Source organism: Anguilla anguilla, chromosome 6, assembly GCF_013347855.1.
Source record: "Anguilla anguilla isolate fAngAng1 chromosome 6, fAngAng1.pri, whole genome shotgun sequence".
Classification (NCBI taxonomy): Eukaryota; Metazoa; Chordata; class Actinopteri; order Anguilliformes; family Anguillidae; genus Anguilla; species Anguilla anguilla.
The window spans coordinates 34,205,749-34,227,621 of NC_049206.1; the positions used below are offsets into that span (position 1 = coordinate 34,205,749).

The 21,873-nt window shown below is 42.3% G+C and overlaps 1 protein-coding gene across 4 annotated transcripts in view; it reads left to right on the forward strand.

The window, feature by feature from the left end:
* Positions 1 to 13,025, forward strand: part of kif13bb (kinesin family member 13Bb) — a 212,980-nt gene extending 199,955 nt beyond the window's left edge. For all 4 annotated transcript variants that reach the window (XM_035422856.1, XM_035422854.1, XM_035422853.1 and 1 more), the window contains exons 39-41: positions 1,441 to 1,503; positions 1,948 to 2,812; positions 10,751 to 13,025. In XM_035422856.1, coding sequence (XP_035278747.1) covers positions 1,441 to 1,503; positions 1,948 to 2,812; positions 10,751 to 10,989 — 1,167 coding nt within the window. In that variant the 3' untranslated portion in view covers positions 10,990 to 13,025. The remainder of the gene's footprint in view (positions 1 to 1,440; positions 1,504 to 1,947; positions 2,813 to 10,750) is intronic.
* The last annotated feature ends 8,848 nt before the right edge of the window (positions 13,026 to 21,873 follow it).

The following is a 21,873-nucleotide window of genomic DNA, read 5'->3' on the forward strand; positions in this document are numbered from 1 at the left end:
TACTACAGTGTGACAAACAAACAAACATACGAACGAACAAACTGACAGAACGATCCATAGCCCTCCCCCCCACCTCCCCCAGTTGTAACAACTATATAATTCCCAATTAAAGGAGGCTACTCCTGTTAATACCCTTAAGCAAAGCAGTACATCTAAAAGTAAGGACTACCATCAAGGTAATGCACAAAAGATGGCCCTTATAACCAATGTGTGAAAATGGGACTTTTAAAGACTAAACATGGGAGGATCAGGGGAATGACTGAAATTAATATTTTCATAGTGAAAAGAGGCTGAATGTAAGTTCCTAAACTGTAAATGTAGAAGACATCATTATTTTATATCTCGGTAATGTTTTGCTGCCCTTGACCACCCCACCAAAGAAGGGCAATTCTTTTAAATATTCCTCATATTAGATGGATTTCACATACTGCTGAGCACTGCAAATGCGGTTTCAGCAAGTTTGGGCTTCTGAGGAAAGGCTTTAGTCATATTTTTCAGCCCTATTTGCAGTTGTCCTGCCCACAGCATAGTATTCTCTTTACTCTTACAATGAATCATGTGGTACAACAAAATATTATGAGTGTGGTGAATATAGGTGCTAATGAGGTATAAAATGAGAAAAGACGGCTGGTTTGTGAAAGATAATGAGACTACTTCATGGCCATCTGAGTGAACTTTAAAGGAAAAAAACTTTTCCCCAGTCAAAGAAAGAAGATACTGGGGGGCGCGCAAACTTCTCTCACAGTTTTTCCCAAGTTACTTTGGAAAAGTCTGGATTATTGACACCCAACTTCATTGAAATTTCATGCCAGGAATTTGAGCACTGTCTTCACACACAAAGTATTCTGGTCAGGACCACAACAATGCTACCATAGGACAGTACAGTTATGAGAGCAACTGAAAAAGACACTTCAACTCTGTCCCCCTGGCCAGTCAACCGTGACCCAACCAACCATGTGATATTTGGAGGTACCAGTTGCAGACGGGGGAGGTCTGCGAACTGGTGTGCTGCTTGCGAACAGTTTGTGCTGATGGGCTTGCATTTTACAAATTTAAAACCCTGTATGTTTTGTTAGTCTTGAAAAGTTTCATTTTGTTCAGTTCTGTTTAGTTTTGAGTGTACTGGTGCCTTCATTATTATTATTGGAGTTTCTGTTCTCATTGAGTTCTGAATCTTTTGCTTGTGCATACATACCCATGACGTCATGACTGCATTTATTCTGAACGGAATATGCATCAACATGAAGGGTATATTTTGTTGGCATAAGACGCATGATAATTTTGTTTTTGGCATCATCTGTTCTGAACCTTTTTACCACATCCCTTTTTTTCTCCCAGCAAGAGAAGTTGAGGAAATCTTGGAAATGTTGGTCCTGATCTGAAGGTATGGTCCATCTGTAAGCATAGCTTGCATAACCCCTCCCTCTCTCCCTTTCTCAGGTCACACCACGTATTATGGTACAGTCTCCAAGCGTTGACGAAGGCCCACTTAAACCAAAGCTGGTGAGTCTCTGCAAGAGGCAGCGACAGGAATTCAAAGGATGAGAGCGCAGACTACTAGGGTGCATGTCTTTTCTGTGCAAATATGAGCAATAATGATTAAACTCATGTATGTTGTGCTACTTTACACCTCGTATGACCCCTTTTGGAGAAGTGATTGTCTAATTCACTGACACCAACTGCTCTATTCCTGACCTGTCTGTCCTATGAGTCATTTTATTTTTGACTGTCTGAATTTACTTTGTTTTACTGTAATTTATAACCTATTCTGTCTCAGTTGCCACTTGATATCATTTAATTTCCTTCTTGACTACCAGTTCTCAACTTATTATTGCTTTAACGCTTTTATCTTCATAGTGAAAGTGGTGTATGATTTTTTTCAGAAGGTGTTTGGGTAATCCTTTGCGAAAGTATTCAGTGTTGTGTGTGGGGTCATATTTTTACAAGGTGGCTGCAGAGGGAGGGACTCCTGCTATGGAGGAGCAGAGCCATGGTGCAGAGAGACAACCTGAGTATCCCGAAGCTCCGTTTTCTTTTGCTCAAGAGACGCAAGATATGCCCCTCAGCCCTGTAAGCGAAGTATCAAGTGGATACTTTTCCACCAGCGTTTCCACAGCAACGCTGTCTGACGCTTTGGTACCAAGCAGGGACCAAACTCCCTCTACCAGTCCGGGTCCAGCAATGGTCACTGTGGCAAGCAGCCAAGGTGACTGTGAGAGCAAGGACATGATGGGTAACTCCAGTGATTTTATAGTGACATCAGAGAAGAACAGGTCATCAGAGCTGCCTGACATAGAGCAACAGCCTAAGAGGATAATGGCCCAGCAGGCAGCAGATGGCAACGTCCTTCCGTCTGCCTCTCCCCATGAAATATGTCAACCCCCCCCCCCTCCCTGTCCCCCTGAAATCCACCACAACCCTCCAAAAACACATCAAATCTGCTCATCTCTCTGTGAATCACAGCATGACAGCCCCACTCCAATGTTACCCCCCCAGGAACAACCATCAAAATCCACAGGAACGAACCCCTTCAAAATACAGAAGGTGAAGACCTCTGACCTGAAATCCTTTACACGCATCCTGGTCGAGGATGTGGAGGAGGAAGGGGTGATGGCAGGACAGGGGGAGGTCCTGGAGAAGCTACAGATCACCTTAGATTCAGAGGAGGGGCAGGATGAAGCCCTTGCAGACTGGCTGAGAGAAGGCGAGCATGTGACAGTTGGTACCAACAAGAGTGGGATGGTTCGCTACATTGGACCCACAGACTTTGCCGACGGCATCTGGGTTGGTGTAGAGCTGGATGCCCCTACTGGTGCGTTATCTCTCTAAACATTGATATATTAACCCCTTAGCGCACATGCCAAATCTGGCCAATCCTTGCCCATTTTGGGGGTACCCTATTTAAAGCTTTATGACTCCACAGAGACTTAAAAAATGGCTTACATGAAGCAGGACATTTGTACCATTTACAATAATAGCTTAGATTACTTTATATTCATAATTTTGGAAGAAATTAAGTGCTACAAATGCAATTGTTTAGGCAAAAAATCTAAAATTAATTTGCTCTTTTTTAGTTCGCAACGAAATACTGAGAGATTGCACATATACAGAAGGTTAAACTATACATGTCCTGGATCAAAAACTTATTGACCACAAGTTCATAAAATCTAAGGGTGGATATGTAGAACTACTATAGATGTATGAAGCAAAAACTAAGCAGTGTACCCAGCGTCTCCAAATCTATCAAAAATGTCTAAATTATGCATTGCTGTAAATCACAACATATTCACGTATTTCACTACAAATCAACTGTTTTGACTCAAGAAAATCACTGTTGCGTCATTTTCAAATGGGAATTACAAGCTTTCAGTCAGTACAGTGGTCTAAAATAGATAGGTGTCCAGAAACATATCCAAAATCTCTCCAAAATTGAATAAAATGTTTTTTGTCCATTATAAAGCATATAAATGAGCCCCTTATGAAAGTTTAAGATGAAACATTGCTATCAGATTAAAAAAATAATGCATAAATATTGTCACACAATGCGGTACAGTACCTAAATGTGTAATAATTAACACTTGTGTGTATTTCTATACTCTGTACTCTCGTATGTTTCCTTGTATGGGGATGGGATGACATGAAAACAATTTTCAACCTTCCACCACGTTTTGGCAATGTTCCAACACTCTCGTCATCACTGTTGCATGCGTCACAAAAACTACTAGACTATTAACGAACGCTTACATTACAGTGTGAAATATATATAAAATACCACTAACCTATTTAAAGACACTCAATTTCAAAAATAACGTATATAACCAAAATACTTTGAGCAGTAATACTTGCATAGCAATGATGAAATCTTATGTTTTCAGTAGATAGAGACAGAGACAGTAAAACAATGATGAAGTTATATCCACTTCTGTCATACACCAGAAAACAATGTCAGCTAGGTCTATCAGCAAGCATATGGCTTAGCTATGCTCAGAAGTCCTCAATAACAATAGTCTTTTCCAAGAAATTACGAAAAATAGTTGACGTTTTGTTAGCAGTGTCTTACTGCTACCACAGAGTGAATGCATAATTGAATGCGATGATAAGAAATTTTTCGGTTACGCTGACCTATAAAACGCTATTCCAAAAGCAAAATTAGACATGTTATACATCGTTAGAAAGCTTATACTCTCACCTACTAAATAAATGAACTGTCAGTCAAGCCAGACTGTACTAAAAAGGGCGACAACGCCGTAAACAACACGCGTGGTATTACGCGCCGCTATTTTGGAAGATACCCAGGCATCACAAATGCGCGTATATTTCACAAACGGATTGTCCAAGACAATATATGACCACTCAGTCTCAAAAGGGACATCTCTACGCGTAAAACCAATGGTAAGGTTGCATATTTATTCAATATTTAGTCCCAGATATTGATTGTAGAATGACATGGTATCAATTTTTATAAAACTTTTTCTCATTTATTTCCTTATTCAGTGAGCAGCATTTTCACAGCTGTATGTGGATATCTTAGGGCTATTGTCGGGTTTATCTTGTTGCTATGACGGAATACGAATTTTGAGTGGTGAAAGAATATTTTTATGAATACCCACATAGACAATATTGTCCATTATGTAATGGGTGGGGGGTGTAGTTGCAGGTGAGATTGCAGAGAGGGGGTGCGTGTTAAATGAACGACCAGAGTGACAATGGTGGCGTTGCGAAACTCTGTATTCGGCATAATTATCGTATATTGTCTACTAATGAAACTAAAACAACGTGTTTCTGTTTTTAACTCATACATTGGTTGCAGTAGCACTGAATGTCTGAGTTCAGTAATCTTGGCACGCCAGCGTGCCGACCACTAGGGGCTTTGCTCTAAGAGGTTAACCTTTATTTTTTGGGGCGGGCACTCAATTTCATAATGCAGCTTGTTCTGCAGTTATGTACTATATTAACCTCTTCATGCAGATGCCAAATCTGGGCAGTACCCAACCATGTGGGGGGTTCTGTTTACTTGGAAAGTGGTTTAAATGACACTAGACACTTGTACCATTTACAATACTAACTACTTAGATTAGGTTATATTCATTCCTCAAATGCAGTTATCTTGGCAATAATGAAATTATGAAGTTGGTCTTCAGTTTGAAATGAAATACTGAGAAATCATGTATATATATATTGTGGCAGGCTCACGGGTGTGGGGTTTCCACGTCACCAATTCAATAACTAAACAATCACACGAAACACGACTGGAGTGAAATAGGGGGGATTTATTTAGGGAAAATTTACACAAGGAGGGGAAGGGGGAATTCAGCAACCAATCCAAAGTCCACAATCCGTTCTCGTTGTCCTTTTCCGTAATCCAGGGATATCCAAAAACCAGGTCCTCAGCCAAAACAGTTCGGTACACAGCGGGGTTTGTCAAACAGTCCGGGTCACAACAGGTAATCACACAGATAATTTTCGCTCTCACTTTCTCTCCACCACACGCGTTTCCCTCACGGTACTTTGCGCCGTTTGTTCACTTCGCTTCCCCTTTTATCCCTCTGCCCTTAATGGCTTAATTAGGCCCAGGCTTGCCTCGTTGGGGCAGGAAGTCCTCTCCCTGCCGTCTGCCACACACCCCCCCCCTCAGCTCCGACCGGGAGGGAGGGGCGGTCCAGCTCCCTAGAGCATCCCTCCTGGAGAGGGCATCGGCATTTCCATGTGCTGCACCTGATCTGTGGATGACAGAGAATGCAAAGGGCTGTAAGGATAGGAACCAGCGGGTGACCCGGGCGTTACTGTCCTTATTACGTGACATCCAAACCAGTGGTGCATGGTCCGTTACGAGGGTGAAGTGCCGTCCCAATAAGTAATACTTCAGCGTTTCCAGGGCCCACTTGATCGCTAGACATTCTTTCTCCACAGTGGAATATCTTTGCTCCCGTGGTAACAGCTTCCGGCTAATGTATACGACTGGGTGTTCCTCACCTTCTTGTAGCTGTGATAGGACGGCCCCCACCCCTGTTTCAGACGCATCGGTCTGCACCACCAGTGGTTTGGAGAAGTTTGGAGTCACCAGCACGGGTCCAGAACACAGTGCTCCCTTTAAGTCCTGGAAGGCCTTCTCCGCCTCCTCGGTCCATATCACCTGGGCGGGCAGATGGCTCCTGGTCAGATCCGTCAGGGGGCTGGCTCGGGAGGCAAAGTTGGGAACAAATCTCCGGTAGTAGCTCGTCAACCCCACAAACGTGCGTACTTGCTTCTTGGTGCGGGGGCGTGGCCAGTCCCGAATCGCCTCCACTTTCTTCACCTGGGGTTTTACACATCCCCTCCCGATCGTGTACCCCAGGTATTCAGCCTCCCGTAGGCCGAGTCGACATTTTTTTGGGTTAGCTGTTAGCCCCGCCCCCCTTAAGGCCTGTAAAACCGCATTCACCTGGTTTAGGTGGATCTCCCACTCGTTCCCGTGGATTACAATATCGTCAAGGTAGGCTGCGGCATACTCACGATGGGGACGGAGAACCTGGTCCATCAACCTCTGGAAGGTGGGTGGGGCCCCGTGCAATCCAAAGGGCAGCTTTCTGTAGTGGAACAGCCCATCAGGGGTGGCAAAAGCAGTTTTCTCCCGTGCCTCGGGAGCTAAGGACACCTGCCAATAACCCTTTGTCAGGTGAAGTGTGCTGATAAACCGGCGGTCCCCAGCCGTTCTATTAGTTCATCAATTCGGGGCATCGGGTAGGCATCGAACTTCGAGATTTCATTCAATTTTCTAAAATCATTACAGAAGCGAATGGTGCCGTCTGGTTTCGGCACCAACACTATGGGGTTGCACCACTCACTATTTGACTCTTCGATGATTCCTGCTTCCAACATCATTTTTACCTCGTCCCTTATGGCGTCTCTCCTCGCTTCTGGTATGCGGTAGGGTCTCAATTTTACCTTTTTCCCAGGTTCAGTGATGATGCGGTGCTGTACCAGATCGGTGTGTCCCGGTTCACTGGAGAACACATCCTGGTTCTGGCCGACCAACTCCCTCAGCTCCTGCTTCTGTGCTTGGCTCAGCTGCTCCCCCAGTGGCACCTCCACAGGCTTGGTCTCTGTAGTAGCCTTCTTCGGGGGAATAGAATATAGTACCTCACGTGCATTCCATTTTTTCAACAAATTCACATGGTAAATCTGGGTCAGATGCCTACGCCCTGGCTGTCTGACCCTATAATTAACTTCACCCACCTTCTCAAGGACCTCATATGACCCGTTCCATCGGGCCAAAAACTTACATTCTGTGGTGGGGACCAACACCAACAGCAATTCCAAACATTCGTCGTTTTTCTTCACCACCTGATACAACAATTTCTTCTTTATCGAAAAATGAGGGTATGTGATCTGACTTACCCCCTCGATAGGCTTTCCATCCACCACTGTCACCTGCTGGAGAGCGCTGGCCAGATTGGAATCCTCCAACTGGGCCGTCCCAAACCGGCTCATTAGAGAGGCGGGCTCTGGCGCCACCTCGTGATCCATTGGGAATATGCTGTCCAGACTCGCCTCACCTTCCTCCAGTCTTGCATCATCTGCATCGTCCTCAGAGAGGGGTTCTGTTGACGCCTGGGGGTCCACTTCCTGGAATCCACACATCTGGTTCTCACCCCTTCTGGTGTCCCTCCCGCCTCTCCGGCTTCCTCCCTTTTGGTTCCCTCGTCTCCCCACGTCTCCGGACATACTGGTCCACAGTGGACGGAACATCGGGGAATCTCTCCCGATAAGGACCGGCACCGGTAGGTTTGGGACGACTCCCGCTGGTCCTGTGTGTTGTCCCTTTGTGGTCTGTAGGTGGAGGAGTGTGGTAGGGTAGTTCTTCGTTTCCCCGTGTATACATGTGATGGCCACGGTGTCAGTCAGGTTTGGGGACTGGGCGTAGTCGGGGCGGATCAGGGTCACCATACTCCCGGAGTCCAAAAGTGCTGTGGTGTCCTTTCCATTGGCCCTTACCGGGGTAACAGGGGTAGGACTACTTTCCTCAGCCCAGCATGCCATCAGCAACCCGCAGGGACGCCCGGTGGCTACCTCACTGGCCGAGGCCGAAGGCATCTGGACATCATGGTTTGGACAGCTCCAGGCGATGTGTCCCGGCTCACCACACTCGTAGCACTTCCTGCCGTCTGTGTTCAGGAAGGGGCGTTGTCTCGGGGAGCTGACCCTCGGGGTCCCTCCATCCTTGGTCGTGGTCCAGGCCTGGTCCTCCGTCCTTTTCCGCTCTTTCGGGCGAGTGGAGGGTTCCGCCTTCAGTGGTCGTCCGCTGCGCAGGACCTCCAAAGCCACCTGTTGACCTTCCACCAGTTCCACCAGCTGATCCGCGCTCTGTGGGTTAGCTTGGCTTGCCAACTTCTTAGCTTCAAATGGGAGAGAGCGTAGAAATTTATCAATGACCACTTTCTCGATGGGCGTGGTCGTCAGTGGTTCCGCCGTTAGCCAGCTCTTGGTCAGCCTAATCAGATCATGCATTTGTGATCGGGGGGATGCTGTGGCATCATACGTCCAATCATGGAACCGTTGCGCCCGGCCGATCAGCGTGTAACCATAGCGGCGCAGGATCTCCTTATTCAGCCCCTCATAATGCGTCGCCTGTTCAGCCGTCAGATCCTGATAGGTCTTCTGTGCCGCGCCTGACAGGAAGGGTGCTAGCAGGCTGGCCCATTGCTCATGGGGCCATTTCTCCCTAGCCGCCGTCCTCTCAAAGGCTTGGAGGTAAGCCTCGATGTCATCCGCTTCTGTTAGTTTCAGCAGAAACATACTGGGTTTAGGATGGGAGACTGCGGCGCCTGCGGCCACGGCAGCATGGGCGGCTGTTAGCTGGCTGAGTTCAGCTCGCAGGAGAGCGGTCTGCTGACGCTGTTCCTCCAGCAACTCCCGATGCATAGCCTGCTGCGCTATGTTGGTCTCCACTAGTTGTTTCACTAAGGCTTCCATTATGCTCCGTGTCTGTTTAGTTATTGAGCTTGGGTAGTGCCCGCATTCTCCACCATATGTGGCAGGCTCACGGGTGTGGGGTTTCCACGTCACCAATTCAATAACTAAACAATCACACGAAACACGACTGGAGTGAAATAGGGGGGATTTATTTAGGGAAAATTTACACAAGGAGGGGAAGGGGGAATTCAGCAACCAATCCAAAGTCCACAATCCGTTCTCATTGTCCTTTTCCGTAATCCAGGGATATCCAAAAACCAGGTCCTCAGCCAAAACAGTTCGGTACACAGCGGGGTTTGTCAAACAGTCCGGGTCACAACAGGTAATCACACAGATAATTTTCGCTCTCACTTTCTCTCCACCACACGCGTTTCCCTCATGGTACTTTGCGCCGTTTGTTCACTTCGCTTCCCCTTTTATCCCTCTGCCCTTAATGGCTTAATTAGGCCCAGGCTTGCCTCGTTGGGGCAGGAAGTCCATATAAGGCTCGGGGGTGGAGCCAGCGGGCGGCAACGTATCTGCCCTCAATTACTACTCCCCTCACCTCTCCCTGCCGTCTGCCACAATATATATATATATATATAGAACAGGTTAAATTATACATGTTCTGGATCACAAACTCCTTGACCAGAAGTGTGCAAGATCTGAGGGTGGTACGCGGAACTACTATAAAGCTATAAAGCAAAAATTAAGCAGGGTTCCTGGTGTCCCTTAGTAACTTGTACATTGCTGTAAATCATAACATAATCATATATGTCACAACAAATCAACTGTTTTGACATATGAAACTAAATTTTGCATCATTTTCAAGAAGGATTTATTTTCCTTTCACTAGTGTAGTGATCTAAGATATCTAGAGGTCCAAAAACCTGTCCAAAACCTCTCAAAAAATAAAGAAAATGCTTTTTTGTCCATTATAAAGCATACAGTATACTGTATGTTTGCCCCTTATGATGGTTTAAGTTGAAACATTGAGATCACATTGAAAAATAATGCAAAAACATTGTGACTCACTGTGGTACACATGCCTAAATATGTAAACATTCACTCTTGTATGTTTTTCTGTACTTTACAGTATGTAATCTTTTTTGGCATGAGGATGAGACAACATTTTACAAATGTTACTATTTATGATCACTCCAACAGAAATTTCACATTCATCTAGGATATATCAGCACACAGTATATTTGTATGAGTATGTTCCATGTTTTAAGTAACATGTACAGCCCATGGAGATACTAATACCCCAAACTCTGTAAAATAACATTACAGTAAAATTATATTTGACTGAAAATTTGGCAATGTTCTAGCATCTTGTGGTAATTCAATAATTATCTAAAAGAATACTTACTTAAACAGATATGAGCTCAAATTAACAGAAGGACATTATTTTTTAAATTCTTAAAATCCTTGCGTCTGCATATCTCAGGTCTGACTGGGCCCCAAGTGCAGGATTGCATTTGGATTTAACAAATGAGGATTCATGAACCCGTAATCGGTGAAGGGATGATGAGCTGTCAATCACTGATTTGTTGGAACCAATCAAAAGGTTCAGTTCTCCACAGAAATACAGAATGATTGGTTAAAATGACTGCATTTAGTAACTTGCCATTTTTGGTGTCATTAAGCCTCAGTTTTCCATCACTAGTATATGGTATTATGAAAACCATTTTGGATTAAATAGTTTTAAGTAAATTGATCTGTGCTTTCAACTTTCTCTGGCTTTGTATTTACCACTGAAGCAGGAATTAATAGTTTGGCAGTCCAGGGTCTCACGTCACAATGTGCTTCCTTCCAGGCAAGAACGACGGCTCTGTTGGCGGTCGGCAGTACTTTCGCTGTAACCCTGGTTACGGTGTGCTGGTCCGGCCAGACAGAGTCAGCCGTGGGGGTGGAGCCAAGCGACGTGGGGAGAACCGCCCTAGTGGCAATTTCTTTGGGTCCAGCCCCAATCTGGCAGCCCTAACCGTACTGGCCAAAGGTGAGCGAGGCGGAATCACTCGACGGGGGGAGAACCGCAAGTCCTGGAACACCTGAGAGTGGGGGAGAGCCTAGCACGAAGGCCACTGCCCTTGATGGGCTGCTGCTTCATTACAAAGGAGACGGGGTCTGACTGACAGTTCGATGGGCCCTGCAGTCTGCACACGTGGTACAGGTCAGGGCGACTGTGGCACCATCTTCTCCCCCTCATGAACACTGACAGAAATGCACTATGTTACAGGATGCACCTGTTCTGAAACCCCTTCCTTACCTCCTACCATTTGTTTTTCTACAGCCATTTTCCCTGTATCTTCCTTGTCTTTATATAGAATATTTAAAAATTATATTCCACAATGTGCCTTTATGAATGAAAATTTCATGTCCCTCCTTGGAGAGAAAATGCCTTGTTTTAGATTTTAAGTGATCTCAGGGACTGTTCAGAGCATGAATGTGCTTTTGGGAGATGGCAGTTACTGCCAGGGTTGAAAATCTGAGAATCCTTTATTTTTTCCGTCTTTGGGCTGTATTTGCAGACCCTTCCTTTTATACTAGTCCATAGTGTGAAATTTTAAACAAATGTCAGAATAATTGGGAACAAATTGCACAATGTATAATTCTCCTGTTAGACTTGGGTCCAGGGTATTGTTCCAAATACAGTATAAATTGGTAATTTTCATTTCAGAGGTTGTGAGATGAATAAAGTTTATATTCTGGAGACAGAATATCAGAGCTTTTGTGTTGCATGTATAAAATGTATTGGGATGTAATTGTCCTGAAGTGTGTATTGGGTCTATAATACTGTATGAATGCTATGTGAACTGAACTTTTTATGTGTTGGAGAAGATGCCTCTGTCTACTGCTTTCTTCAGGCTCGATTCCTTGTCAACATTTTATAAACAGTAGCTTTTTAATGTTTTGTGTAATCGTTTCTTATGCTGAATCACCGAGGACACACAAAGACTTGGCTTCTCCCCCTCCCCCCCTTTTTTTTTTTTAAGCATTCTTCAGATCTATTTATATGTCATAACTACGGCCACAAGTTTGTCTCCTCTTTTGTTGTACTTAAGTACATTGTACTTAAGTCCTCCGTCAGCAAGCGGTCATGATAGCCTCTTTGTCAAGCCTTTCTAAAACCATTGTCCCTTTTGCACCACTTCAATAATCTAACGTAAGGCTGCATTCACACCAGATCAAGCCGCTAATTAAGCACAGATGATGATTGATGGCGATGTTTACAAGCTCACGTTAGTAGTATCAGGTATTTTTCGGATAAGCTTGGAGATCCCACAGAGTCTGCTGGTTTTTTTTTTTTTTTTAAGATCGGCAACAAATTCAGACCCAAGAAACCAGGTGACCTGAGTTATTAGTGTAGTCAAATGCTTTAACTTATCAATTGCTATGCTGAATAACAACAAAAGCCAGCAGACCAGAAGCAAGGACCACTGACTCAAAGACATGCTTTTCATAGCATTTAAACTTCCTTCCATGTTCACTTTCTCAATTACAAACTTAACTGTACAATTAGTCGCTTGTCTGTGCCATTGCAGTGCCTGTGGGGACACCTGGAGGATAACCACTGAAATCCCTGAAGGAGACAAACTGGTGGCCGTTGCCATAACCAGTAAAGGCATCACTTTCATAGTGCAAATGAAAAACTATTTTAACACTATCAGACTAACTGTCATATTGTTCTAAGAATCCTCCTAATGTTCAAGGCCATTTGTAATGTGGTTAGAATGGTGGCTTGGACAGAAAAAACATAGGGTTTCTGAAAAGCTTTCAAATCTGCCATATTGATTTTCACTGCATGGAATCATTTGAAGCTTGATTCACGTGGAACTGCATCTGTATGTATCTCAGTTTGTGCGAAAAGGAGGATGTGCTGTTGAGACGTTGCTATACCAATATTTTTAAAAAAATCTTTTAATAGAATGCCTTGCTACAATTATTATGCAAAGTAATGCATGCTACTCGATTTTAACGCTTGTATATTTATTTTGTAAAATGGAAATGAGACATTTTAATTGTACTAAGATTTCTCACATGATTTTATTACTATGGGACTCTAATAAACATTATAAATGGAGAAATAAGTGAAAATTAGGTTCTTCCAGCTTATGTTATTGGGTGCAGTCATTCATTTGAAGGGCTGTCCCTTTCCCAAGTTGTGATTCAAGTGTGGTGAGCAATACCAGAGAAGAATTTTAAAAAGATTTTTAAAGATTTTGGAACATGATGAATTAGAGTTCATGGTAATTAGAGGAACATGGTCATAGTCATTACTTAAGTGTACAGTACACTTGCCCTGATCACAAAGATGACTTCCGGCAGTCTCCAAATCTTAGTCCTCTAGCCACTGGGCCCGCTGAAATGTTTTTTCATCTTATCTGAGCAGAATCACATATTCATTATTTCAGAGTTGACAACCAAGTATAAACATATCCTTTCTGGATAATTAATTTAAATGTCTTCTTCCATGTAGCAGTTTTTATTTGACACTTTCATGTCACAGAATGTTTGAATGACCACATACTCTTCACATGGTACGATGAAAAAACACAGGGCCAAGTTATATGAAATAATTTAGGAAACACTGGGTAGCATTGCTCTGGAATAGAGCTTGTTTAATATGTGTGAGGGAAGATGGCCAGTATTGTTCATGTGACCTCATTTTGGTATCAATACTTTTAATGCCCAACCTAGATTTTTCCAGTTAGATGATGCTTAGCGTGCCTGAGTAACTCTGCATATTTGTATGTTGAAAACATACTTGCTTCTGCCTGACAGACAGGTAAGCTTGATTGAATTGAACTGTGGCTGCTGTTGAGAACTTTGTTTATATTAACCATACCCATTCATGATATAAATACGAAAATTTTGTGGTATGGTCACATATAAATGTCCACTATTGCACGATAGTTACAATAACTTCGCCAGTGCATTTTATATGGGGCAGAGTAGTCCTGGTGGTGACACATAAAATCTGGCCCATTTTACTCAGTAAATTGTCCAACATTTATTCAACTCTTAACAGTGTTAATTCAGTTCTTTACAGATAACATTTGGTACCACTCTCGAATGTGGGACCAAATGTTATATGTTAGGATTTGAATTGACACTGGACATTTTGTGTAGGCAGGGAATTTTGCTTTCAATATCTGATGGCTAATAATCTAAAACTGGGATTTTGTCCAGATATATGCCTTATAAATGTATATATCTGGACCCATTTTTACTGACTCTTGGGAAGAGCATACTTACCCTGTCTAACAATACAGGATTCAGAAAATACTACATGGAGAACTTAAAAATGTATTATCCACAAGCAAAATTATATAAGTGAAAAAGTGATCCACTTTACTACAGGGCCTGCATAAATAAACCCTTCTTGTCTGGCCAGTGCCTATCCCCAAGGAAAAAATACCACTTGCTACATATTTATGTGGTCTGTTTGTTAATATCAGATTCTGGAGCATTGGATTATCAGGATCATTTGGATCAAGTCCAGTTGGTGTGGACATAAGGTGATCTAAATTTAATTCAGTAAAATATTTTTTTAGCTAAGTCCAAAGCTCTGGACAACCAATCAAGGTTCAGATCACCTAGATTATCTGTGGCATTTTGTATTGCCAATGGAGGGCAATAGACACCAAAAATAACTAAGGATCTTTTTTTTAATGAGACATTTACTACAAAGAGCTCAAAATGGCTGAGGACATAGAATGAAGTATTATCCCATTAACACTGGTCAGTGTACTATCCAATAGATACAACTGAACCAATTACATTGTGGTATGCAAATGTGAGGACATTGCATCACACAATGGTTTGTGGGTGGTTAAGCAGGTTTTGGAACAGAAAATTAACAGATGTGCTGACATTATGGGTTTTAATTAAATTATTTATTAGACATAGAGTGATACTACAAATAGTAGAATGTCCTTGTATTAAGTAAACAACTCATTACAGAACGAGCTGGAGATGGCGGGCCTCTCTGCATCGAAGATGAAACGGTATTCATCAGACTTACCTGAAGCTTGATGACAGTTTCACCAGCATTTGACACTAATGTTTTCAAGACCACTGCAAGCTAAGGTAAATTGTAGAAGTGCAGCTACTTGCTATTGTGGATTGGGAAAAAGGGCCGACGTGTACAACACATGGACACTCAGCCAATAAAACCAACAAGTTTGCAGAATATGTCATGCCTAAAATTAACCCCATACATTTGAGGCCAAAGGTTTACATACACTTAGGCTAAAGATATTCAAACTCAGTTTTTCACAACTGCACCATACATTTCTTTTGGCAAGTCAATTAGAGAATCTACTTTGTTCACAGCAGAGGTCATTTTAAAACAATCGATTAGAGACAGATTTATTTCAGCTTTAATTCACTATATCAGAATTCCAGTCAGTAAAAAATTTACATACACCAAGTTGACTGTCTCTTTAAACAGTCTGGAAGATTCCAGAAATTGATGTAATGACTTTTTAGAAGCTTCTGATTGGCTAATTGTCATAATTAATAGTGAGTTAATAGAGAGTTAATTGGCACCTGTGACTGTATTTAAGGGGCCACTTTTAGAGCCACTGCCTTTTTTCCCTTGATACCATGGGAAAATCCAAGAAATTCGGGCAAGACCTCAGAAAAAAAGATTGTGGACCTCCACAAGTCTGGTTCCTCCCTAGGAGCAATTTCCAAACAACTGAAGGTACCACGAGCATCTGTACAAACAATTGTATGCAAATATAAAAATCTTGGATCACACAGACACTGCATCGTTCAACTGAACCCCAAGACAACAACAAAGCAACTGGTGAAGGAGTTGGAGGCATCAGGTAACAAAGTATCTACATCCACCATTAAGAGAATCCTACATCACCATGGCCTGAAAGGCTGTCGTGCAAAGAAGAAGCCCCTACTTGAAGACCAGCTTAAAAAAGCCAGAATGAAGTTTGCCGGTGATCACCAGAACGAAGACCTAGCCTTTTTGAGGAGTGTTCTCTGGTCAGATGAAACAAAAATTGAACTGTTTTGCCATAATGATCAGTGCAATGTATGGAGGGAAAAGGGTGAGGCTTTTAATCCGAAGAACACCATCCCAACTGTGAAGCATGGGGGTGGCAGCATCATGTGGTGGTGTTTTGCTGGAAAAAGGACTGGTGTATTTCAGAAAATAGATGGCACCATGAGAAAGGAGGATTATCTAGAAATACTGAAGCAACACCTCAAGTGAAAGTATTGGAGTGGCCATCACAAAGTCCTGACCTGAATCCATAGAAAATTTGTGGACTGAACTGAAAAAGCATGTTCGAGAGGAGGCCCACAAACCTGACTGAGTTACACCAGTTCTGTCAGGAGGAATGGGCAAAAATTAGCCCAGCAAAGTATTGTGAGAAGCTACCCCAAGCGTTTGATTCAAGTTAAGCAATTAAAAGGCAATGCCACCAAATACTAACAAAGTGTATGTAAATTTTTGACCCACTGAAAATCTGATATGGTACATAAAAGCTGAAATGAATCTGTCTGCTATTGTTTTGAAATTACCTAATATGGAAATAAAGTAGATACCCTAATTGACTTAACATAGGATATATATGATAACATGAAATGTGTGGAGTTGTATGTAAACTTTCGGCCTCAACTGTACTTACAAGTACAGTTTCACATTACAAGTAAGGACCCATTGTTTTTCAAACATTTTGTGAAAGATAAAGCTGCTAAACTTTTCAACCTTCATCAAAATGTACAACTCGCAAACAGATGAAAATTAAGAAATGTATTAAGTTACAACAAATATTAATGTCTAATCTAAAGACAAGGTTCAACTACCTTAAAACAATTAACAAAGTTTACAGACATGGGCAGTCACACAAGAAATGAATGAAAGCAGATTTTTGTCCCAAAGTAATCCAAGGATGTACAAAGACCAAAATTCAAAAACCAAAAAACAGCAGGATATTCCAAAAGACCAAAGGTGAAATGCAGAATGGCAGACCTAGATGCAGGACTCGGATGCCCACTTCCAACTAACAACATTCTTCTTTCCAAGTTGACCAAACTGACTGACTAAACTAAAAGCTGCATATTTTATGTAGACACACTGACACACCTCATCTGACTCACACACACACACGCAGACCCACACTCACAGACACAGATTCACACCTCCAATGGCCACCCCCCAATTCCTCTTATCTTGTTTTATCTCCAGGCTATGCTGGTCGAGTACTTTGAAGCTTCCTATGGCTGAAAACGACCAAATGGTTAATTACATGTCTGACAACGTATACAGTCAGGTCCATAAATATTTGGACACTGACAAAGTTATTGTTATTTTAGCTGTCTACCACAGCATATTGGAGTTGAAATTAAATAATGAATATGAGCTCAAAGTGCAGACCTTCAGCTTTAATTTTAACGTATTTACACACAAATCGGGTGAACGGTGTAGGAATTACAGCACTTTTTATATGTGCCACCCCCCCCCCCCCTTTTTTTTTAAGGGACCAAAGGTAATTGGACAATTGGCTGCTCAGCTGTTCCATGGCCAGGTGTGTGTTATTCCCTCATTATTTCATTTACAAGTAAGCAGATAAAAGGTCTGCATTTGGAATCTGTTGCTGTCAACTCTCAATATGAAATCCAAAGAGCTATCACTGTCGGTGAAGCAAGGCAAGCCATCATTAAGCTGAAAAAAAAACCCATCAGAGAGATAGAAAAACATTAGGTGTGGCCAAATCAACTATCTTAAAAAGAAAGAATGCACTGGTGAGCTCAGGAACATGAAAAGGCCCGGAAGACCACGGAAAACAACTGCGGTGGATGACAGAAGAATACTTTCCCTGGCAGCCATCGAAATTGCGACCGTTTTGGTCGCATATGCTCCCGAAATTTAATCAGTGCGACCTCGAAATATAATTGGGAGCATTTGTGCGAGTAAAAATAATTGTTGTGGTGCAACCTTTTTTTCCCCAGTCTAACGTCCATTTCTCTGTACATTCGTTAGTTAGTATACTCAGTATGTACCTTGTGAGCTGACAGTGACCATTCTAACCAATCAAACGTGAGCTTGACGTTCTTACCTTTAATGCTGATTTTAGATTGATTAGTATTAGCCTTCAATCACTCCCTTTCGCGGCACTCCACTGTCACGTGACACAGACAGCTAACGCGTTTCATAAATTGATCATAAACATACGTTTATGATCAATTTATTAATGTTACCTAAGTAACTAGCTAAATTGGTAATGTTAGCTTGCATTATCAAAAGCTAAACAAAAAATTGTTGACAACGTTTAGTCAGGTGCAGCGTCTTTTACTGCTTACCACAGAGTGAATGCGATGATGAGAACTTTCGGTTACGCTGACCTATAAAACGCTATTCCAAAAGCAAAATTAGACATGTTATACATCGTTAGAAAGCTTATACTCTCACCTACTGAATAAATGAATTGTCAATCAAGCCAGACTGTACGAAAAAGGGCAACAATACCATAAACAACACGTGTGGTATTAGGCACAGCTATTTTGGAAGGTACCCAGGCGTCACAAATGCGCCTATACTTCACAAACGGATTGTCCACAGCCATCTTTACACAGAGCATTAAACTCGGGGAATAGGTGGAGCAGGTGATTTCTATGTAAAGACGTCAAGCCAGAGAAAAGGTGGATTAAACTAAGCCGGGTCTGACCCACCTCACCACCTAGGAGAAAAGCCAGAGCTGACCCGGTGTTTGTTCTGTGTAGAGCCGGAAAATAGCCGGAGCAAGTGCTATGGTAACCGTCTCACGGCCCTTTTTTGATTAAATCGTCTTTGTTTTTGCTTTATTCGTCTTGTTCTGATTGCTAATTTAACACCCAGCTCAACTTTATTTTCGAACAGTTTAGCTAGCAAAACCAGAAATACCAGGGGTAACATTTTGTGAGGCAGTTGTTTCAAAAATATCACACAACGATCATTCACGAGAAAGACAATGTTTATTGTGCACGAGATACATAATTGCACGCGCCACAGCGAATCCCGCGGATTCTTCTCTGCAGTGTAAAGATGTTCATACCGGGCAAAAGGCAGATAAAGAACGTCTGTGGAAATTGATCATCACTAATTCTACCCCGGGTCTGCTACAGCATATTAACCCGGCTCGGCAGTGTAAAGACGGCTCACGACAATATATTACCACTCAGTCTCAAAAGGGACATTTCTACGCGTAAAACCAAAGGTAAGGTTGTTTATTTAGGCTATTCAATATTAGTCCCAGATATTGACTGTAGAATGACATGGTATCATTTTTGAACATAGCATTAGATATCGTTAGCTAACGCCCATAGATATACGTGTGTAAGCTAACACTGGTCACTCACCAAGACACCTGCCCAGTTCTCCACTGGTTCTCCTCCTTTGGCATTTTTGGATGCGGAAGTAAAATTCTCTCACAAAAACAAGTACAGAAGTCACTGTAGTGAATATATAAGTATATTTTTATGAAAATCTAGTTCCTACATCATTTTCCTACACATTAATTCACTGGGGTCTCCAACCTGCAATATGCCCTTTAATGATGACGTTCTTGGTGACTCAATGGGGGGAAATTGCCCAACATGGCAACCCTGGTCTCTCCTGGAGCGCTGATTGGATAGTTGAAAATGCCTTGAACGATTGGCTCTCCATACCGGAAGCGTAAAAACAGTGCCAAAAGTCTGTCTATAGCTTTCCCACTGGGCGTTGCATGTAGAGGGAGTGTCGCACGTAAAAAACTGTTTTGCGTTTGTCCTTTTTCTGTTCACAAATGTTAATAAACCACTTCAGATCACAAAACACATGTAGATTTTAATTTACAGACGTGACCCTCCCCCCTCTAAAAATCTATATCCACAAACACAACGTTTTTTTACAGGTTCAACTTACAAACACGAACCATAAGTTGCAAGCACAAGTCATTGCTTACAAGTACAAAATACTTTGTTTCAGTTTTAACTCGTAATGTACAAACACAAACCATAAGTTGCAAGCATAAGTCATTGCTTACAAATACAAAACACTTTTGGCATTAATTTAGAGACAGTTCTCCTCAATTCGTTTAGACGAGAAAAACATTATATTTGCGTCGCAAAATTGTGCACATCTACATTAAAAACTGGATAAATGTACACACTCCGAAAATGTTCAATGCAAAGATCTGGAATACGCAGATTTTGTCATTTGAACGAGCACAGATGGCATTTTTGAGTTTATAATTTATTTTGAATTCATTTGATCTTCATAGCATGGCGTGACGAAGGAAACTGTGTTTATCTACAATTGAATTATTCAGATCGTGGGCAGACTTGTTAATCAAGGAAAATGATTGAAAGTCAAGACTAATAATCAGGGGAAGTTTTCTGCCTCCTCGATTTTCAGCTCAGCAGCCACCACTGTGCCTTACTTTGAACTATCAGTACTAGTCAGTTAGATAATGTGTGTAATTGAACACACCTTGCCACACCATATTGCCACTATAAAAACTCTCTTTTTCTCTCTCTCTCTACCAAAATATAACATAAGCCGTGTTTTCCATTTGATTTGTCAGTAGTTGTGCATATTGTGTTTTTGTTTTGTTTTATCAACTTTATTGTATAGTGGATGCAATGCATTTTAATACAATTTTGGACCCGGCTGTGCACTCTCTTGACTTTTTTTTTTTTAAGTGCCCTGAACTGATGTCCCTGAACTGATTACTTTTGTGATGTAAGGGGGACATTAGCAGTAAGATTACATTAATTCTAGGGTGAGTTTTTCCCTATATCCTCATGCTAAAATCTACTGTAAATCCACATTTAAAAAGCTGATATTTAAAAAAATTTCTTCCAGGGGGGGTATGCCACCGGGCACCCCTAGGGGGTTTGCATCTTTGTCACCTTTTTCACCCCTGATGAGTTTTTCAGGTCTGTTCACGGTAAGACGAAATTTCAGGCTATTGCTTGTGTCAAAAGTGCTGCGACGGAAACAACGATAGATTTACTCAGGAGCCACATCTGTCCAAAATGTAAACAAGTCAGACAACGTGGTCATTTAGCTAACTTAGCTAGCTAGCCAAACAGTCAGAAACCCAGATACTTCCTTTGTGACATTCAGGGACAATGTCAAGGAGGAAAGATAAGAGCCATTTACATTCACATTACGTAGTCATAGTTTCAAATCTCCAGTCAGCTTTTAGTATTGACATAATGTAGGGCCCTATGGAATCTGTGTTATAGCTTTTTTAAATGCTCATTTCTGCGATTCCATCCGTGATTCTGTTATCACAGAAACTATAGGGCCCCTACCTTAATGCTCCGGGCCCCCGTCAAAAAAGACATTTGGCCCACCAGCCCCTGTCAAAAGATACTTGCCACGGGGCCTAACAAGTTTTCTAGGGGAAACCCTGTTTGGTATGGTGATTCGTGACAACACTAGTCTCACGCCTTTTTTAATTGCGGCGCGAAAGCGCTGCAGTTCTGCATACACGCCGGGCCATCTAAGTGTTACGACGTAGTAAAGGCCTTTACAGCAAGCGGCTAGGACATAACCATGGTGACGCAACTAAGTAATCCGACAGCGCCTCTTAGCACAAAATTGGCCATAAGTCATCAATATTTTGTACAATCATCATGATATTCAGTAGATATGTTGGGTGAAGGTATATGATCATGAGGACAAAACCATTTAAAAATCGCTCCATAGGGGGTGCGATAGTGCCAATGCTTGGACCCCTCCCAACACCGCTTGCGGCTTTAATTATTATTATTATTAGGGGCCCAAGCAGCGAAGCTGGTGGAACCCTATTGTATCTGTTAGGATTATTAGGGGTCCAAGCAGCGAAGCTGGTGGAACCCTATTGTATCTGTTAGGATTATTATTAGGGGTCCAAGCAGCGAAGCTGGTGGAACCCTATTGTATCTGTTAGGATTATTATTAGG